The 5,921-nt window shown below is 47.8% G+C and overlaps 1 protein-coding gene across 1 annotated transcript; it reads right to left on the reverse strand.

Moving 5' to 3' along the window:
- Positions 1 to 2,338: 2,338 nt before the first annotated feature.
- Positions 2,339 to 5,009, reverse strand: LOC133886222 (G-type lectin S-receptor-like serine/threonine-protein kinase At2g19130). The gene has a single exon (XM_062325949.1). It carries the CDS (start codon positions 4,899 to 4,901, stop codon positions 2,466 to 2,468), a length of 2,436 nt encoding a protein of 811 aa, XP_062181933.1. The 5' UTR covers positions 4,902 to 5,009; the 3' UTR covers positions 2,339 to 2,465.
- Positions 5,010 to 5,921: the final 912 nt, after the last annotated feature.

Below are 5,921 nucleotides of genomic sequence, written 5' to 3' on the forward strand. Positions count from 1 at the left end.
TTGGAAACACCACGTTCTGATTGTGGTTTTGCCACTCTTCACTTCTTGCGAAGCTTGTTGCGTGGTGAACTGTCCTTCCGTTATCTACTGACTGCTTCGCTATACTTTCTTTCATGGCCACGACTTGCGGGCAATGTTTAGTCCGGTGGCCTACTCCTTCGCCGTGCAGCTCACAGTAAAAGGTTGCTGGGTCATGCGAAGGTCGTCCTCCTCTACCTCCACGGCCTCTTCCCCTGCCCGCCCGGCCTCCTCTATTGGACGAGTTGTAGGCTTCGCACAAGCCTTGGACTACTTCGGGCGGGCCGGGGTTGATCTGGTTGATTTCTTTTTGGCTTGGATAATCAGGACCTTCGGGTTTTCTTGGACGCTGAGGTCTGTCTCTCTGATTGCCACCAACTGCCTCCTTAGGTGGTGCATGCTTTACTCTTGAGGCCGTAAACTCGTTTTTCCTTCGTAGATGATCGAGTTCAGATCTTGAGTATTCTTCCATCTTGTTTAGTAGCTCCTGGACGCTTGTGGGTCTTTTTCTGGTGAGCTTTCCTGCCAAAAGGCCCCCTCTGATGCCCTGTATTGCGGCATCGATAATCGTATCTTCGCTCAATCCCTTCGCCTGACAACGTATGTGTATGAATCGGCGCATATAGCTCTGTAAAGTTTCTGTCGGTTGTTGCTTCAGCACGAAGAGGTCGGTTGCGGTGATGTTATCCGCCCGGTTCCCTTGGAAGTTGCTGTACAGGGTAGTGCGTAGCTGTTCCCATGAATATATGGATCCCGGGGGTAGAGCGGAGTACCACGACCTTGCTATTCCCTTGATCGCCAATACGAAAGCCTTCGCCAAGGTTACACCGTCTCCACCAGCTGACTCTACGGCTGCCTCGAAGCTCATGACAAATTCTCTCGGATCCGATTCTCCATCGAACATAACCACTCTAGGCATTTTGAATCCTAGCGGCCATGGCTGATTTTGCAGGTCCATTGCTAGGGGTGACTCAGGATCTCCCGTGGAAGATCTTCGTCGAACTTCTTGCTAGGCTTGTATCAAATCTCCCGGTGGTGTCGGCTAGCGAGACATGCCTAAAGCTTGGAGTATATCGATTTCCTCCTGGATCCTTTCCAACGTTTTTCTTGCTTCGTCTGCCCGCTGGTGGTACTCCGCAGCTTTCCGGGTCGCTGCTAGGCCATCCAACATGCGCTTTTTGTGCGCAATCTGCCTTTCCAACTCCTCAACTTCTAGCCTAGCATTTCGTTCTTCGTTTGTTTCTTCATCATGTTCCAACTTCGCGAAGTCGCCTAGTTCCTCCCATTCTTCGCTTCGCCCTCTTTCGCCTTCTTTTTCTGGAAGATCGAAGCGAATGCGATCTATTGGCTCCATGATCGGCATTTGCTCCGTGTCCGCCCGAAGTGCGTTGTCATGTCGGCCATCGGCAGTTTGTTGTGGCGCTGTGTCAACTTCGCAATGCTGCTCTTGTGCGACCGAAGCCCCCCCGGCCGAGGCATTGCCTGATTCTGGTACCGCCGGAGTGGTTCTGTCGGCCGAAGTTCCGACCGCGGCTGGGAGTTCTAGTAGCGCCTCCGCTCCTCCAGGTGGCTTCGCTTTCTTCTTGGGTGGCATGCCTTCGTGGGTTCGATCCCGCAGACGAGGCCAACTGTTGGGATCAAAGTCCCAGACAAGGAGGGCCTTCGGGGGTGGAGGTAGCGAAGGTCCCTTATAGTGATGTGTACTGGAAGTAGAACATTTTTTGATTACCTTTTACGATTACACTGTGGCTCTATTTATAGCCCCTACCCGGCGATCATGGGCCCGGTTTACATGTATTACCCCCTAACCTGCTACATTCCCAAAATATCCGGGGGTAATATGGTACAAATGAGCATGATCCCATAATTACAACTGTGCCCAGGACAACTGGGCCCATTGTCAAGCTGGTCATCCAACCGAAGGATATCGAAGCCCTCTTCGTCCGACCTCCTGACGAGCTGCCTTCGCCGCCTCCTGGCGAAGACCTGATCTTGTCTTCGCATGGTCTGAAGGACGCGGGACGCGAATCGGGGCTTCGCCCGACAATCGAGATTGGACAGCCTTCGCATGCGCCAATCCAGTGAGAAGAAGATGTTCGGACACTTCGCATGCGCCAATCCGGTGAAAAGAAGATGCAACCTGCACGATAGCTATCACGCAGCACCTCCAACTAACCTCGCAGTTGTCTTCGGGTGCGGGGATGGCGGGAGATGATCCCCAACAGTTTGAAAAAATCACAGCTATAAAAATGAAAACTTTTATTCATATACATCTCCATGCACAAGCACAAGTAACTCAAGTAACAGAGTACATAGTAGATACTAATTTTCAAAAATAGCATGTTAAAATATGAGTCAATGACAGGCAAGTGTACATGCACGGTAAAATTTTCTTACAAATATCACAGCTCTGCTCAAATATGAACTCTTGCCTTTATGATGTACGCTCAGGATGTAGCAGAGCTTTCCAATATAGTTTGAAGTAGCCTTGGCACTGGGGGCCTGCCAACCTCTACTAGACCCTCAAGTACCTGAACCACATCACCCATCGTTGGCCGATCAAATTCATTATCCTGAATGCACCAACATGCAACCTTGCAAGCTCTTTCGACCTCCTCCATGTTGATCTCACCAAGTAATCGGTGATCGACCAAGCTACCCAAATCTCCCTCATGAAGCTTACGTGCAGCTTGTACAGGAAAATAAACAGCATGATCACCATTACCTGTACATTCTTCGATTGCATTCCTCCTTCCTGATACGATTTCTAACAGTACCATTCCATAGCTATAAATATCGACCTTTTGTGTGATTGCTACTCCACTAATCCACTCTGGTGCGAGATACCCTATAGTTCCTCTCATCGTAGTCAGAACTCGACTAAAGTCCCTCCCCACAAGTTTTGCCATCCCAAAGTCTGCAATCTTAGGAACAAATGATACATCAAGAAGTATGTTTTCCGGCTTAACATCACAATGTATGATGCATTCATGACAACTCTCATGCAGGTAGGACAACCCTTTCGCAATCCCTATGGCTATGTGGTACCTTGTACCCCAATTTAGTATTGTACCATTTCTTCGAAACAAATGGACATCAAGAGAACGGTTCTTCATATGCTCATAAACAAGCATCCTTCTATCATCTTCACAACAGAAACCAATTAGTTTTACTAAATTGACATGCTGAATCATTCCAATCGTACTGACCTCAGCTCTGAACTGCTTTTCTCCTTGACGTGTACCATCAAGAGTTTTAACTGCTATTGTAGTTGAGTCACCTAGAATCCCCTTGAATACAGAACCAAAACCACCTTCACCGAGCTTCTCCGAGAAATTTTTAGTTGCGTGCTGCAACTCAACATATCTAAAAGCTAAAACTCCACCACCATATTTGACACTGTTTAGATGACCACACAACTTCCTCTTGTTCCTCCAAATAATTGATAGCAGGACAAGAACCAACAAAACCAGAGCAAAAACACTTGCACCAACCACAACACCAATGATCATTCGCCTTCGGCCACTGTTTCCCCAACTTTGCACCTCTTCAGCAGCAAGACGAAGGTAAAGAACCTCTCCGTTAGTATCTGTGGTGCCATTATACTGTTTTACATTAAGAAGTTCACCTTGCCATATTGAACAGACACCTTTGCTGTACGAATATGCAGTGCAAGAGCAATTACTTAGACAAACCTGCATACATTCCTGTGCACTTGCAACAGCTTCCATGGCATGAGCATCATAGGGCAATCTGACACTAGATATGGGGAAAAACTGATCAGTCAACTCTTTTGCGCTTACGTTCCTGCTGCAATCTAGTGGAGCAGTTCTCAAGCATCCACCCCTCCTTTCATCCAGGTCCCAGTCCTCCGGTGACTTCACGGCAAACCCCTTCATGCAGTTGCACAGTCGAAGCGCGTTGTCATTGCAGACTGAAAAAGGACCGCATACAGAGAAAACATCACATGGTGCTTTGGGTTGGAAATATATCGTTTCCCAATCTTGCAAGGCTTCAACCCAAAGAAGCTGCTTGGTAACACCAGTGACGTCAAGCAAGCAGATTGTGGTCACTGACTCATCCACCGGGGCGTAAGTGAAGTACTCCTCTTCATTGTTTTCGATGAAATTGCAAGTAAGAAAAGCACTTCCTGACATCTCCGGCACCGAGGGAAAGTACTTGCCGTTCCAAACCCCAGTGGAAAAATACACTATAGATGTGTTGCAAAGCTTAACAAAGAATTGCTGTGCACCGCTGGGGTCTATCTCCATGCAGTATATGCCCGGGGCTGGGTCGATCAAGTTCTTATTTGAAACAAAGCTATATGTCCTACCAGTGACCTTGTTCCGGCCAATCTTCCCGCCAGGGAGGAAAACATCGGTTGGGTGCTCGAAGCTCTGCCACCAAACTCTGGATGGGTTTGAGGCATCTTGTATGACAAGGTTTCCATTGTCCGAGAGCACAGCAGTGGTGTTGCCACTGGTTTTGGTTCTGTTAATAATTTGGCTCGACCAGATTACGGACTTCGTTACATGGTTTAAGATGACTAGATTGCCATCTCCTGACACTGTGAGTCTTGACAGGTTCAAGGCTGGCTCAGTGATTGGCTTCTCTCTATTGGCAACCCACACAGGAGTGAACTTGGGGATCTTGTTGAACCATATGCCTAGGTACCAGTTGGGAAAGGTGGTGTTGACGGAGGACTTACTCGCGCCTTTTTGGAAGAAGCCCATTGCGAACTTGCCATTGCTGGAGACGAGCTTCTCACCGCCGACGAGGGCTTTGCCTGCCGTCAGAGTACTGCCATTTACAGCAGCGAAAGCAGGGGAGCTGTAACCCAGGCAGAAGAGAAGCCAACACAGTAAGTAAGGAGGAGGAAGCATGGCGACTTGTAGTGGGATGGATCAGAGTGCAAGAGAAGCGTACACAAGGAATCAAGGATTTTTTTTTAGATGAAGAAAGTATAACAAGGAATCAAAGATGGATTGATGGATTCGTGCATCTGTGTAGTGAACTAACATTTGGCAACGACAGTCAGGGATTATATCATGGGTGTGCCGTGTGAGTGAAGCAGAACGCATGATGCACGGCAGGCGGTAACGGCAGCGGCAGCAAGCGAGAACCTAACACCTGTACTGAAAGGTTGCAGCAGTGCGGAACCTTTTGCATCCATTGACTATTTCGACTGACGGGAAAAACACGACCAGTGCGTTCCAGTTCTGCTGCCGGTCAAGATGGGCGTGGGTAGCTTTCATTTGTACCCTAGAAGGCAATCTGACTGCTGCGTGGAAAACTTTTGTCCAAGGTATTGAGGATTTGAAGTTGTCGTGGCTAATTTGCTGGTGGTTTTCTGACCGCACCCTTTAAGAGATGAGGATCCTGTCATGGATATCGTAATCACAACCCTGAATCGAAATGGAGACGGTAAAGACGACATCTTATTCCATGATGGGATCTTAAGATCCAAGATCCTTCGTGACTCCCCTAAAAAGTTATAGTTTTGGATTTATCATGTATTCCTAGAGTCATCTTTTATGTTTCTTTGTTCATTTGGCACCCAATTTGATTCGTAAATGTCTATCTTATTCATGGTCAGATTTGCCATTTTGTTGGCCTGTCATTTTGACGATTCTATTGTTGGTGATGTGTCCAAGAAACAATCATTAGCAATTCGGATTGGATCCGTATGTGGGCTAAACCAATATTAATTCATGAGAGATTAGAGTTCTAATAGACCTCCAACGTGGTAGCCCATTAACGAGGTCTATATAAGGCGTTCCACCTTGCACGTGTGGATACCGTAGAAGCGTTGTTGCTGTTGCTGCGGTGCTGATCGGCTTAGCGAGGAGGAGACGAGGCTGCTACGATCGACTACTTACTCTACACCGATGCGCGTGACGTTT

The sequence above is a fragment of the Phragmites australis genome, chromosome 12, assembly GCF_958298935.1.
Source record: "Phragmites australis chromosome 12, lpPhrAust1.1, whole genome shotgun sequence".
Taxonomy (NCBI): Eukaryota; Viridiplantae; Streptophyta; class Magnoliopsida; order Poales; family Poaceae; genus Phragmites; species Phragmites australis.

Bases quoted from the DNA above. Each gene is read 5' to 3' on its own strand.
- LOC133886222 (XM_062325949.1), bottom strand. From the start codon at position 4,901: ATGCTTCCTCCTCCTTACTTACTGTGTTGGCTTCTCTTCTGCCTGGGT.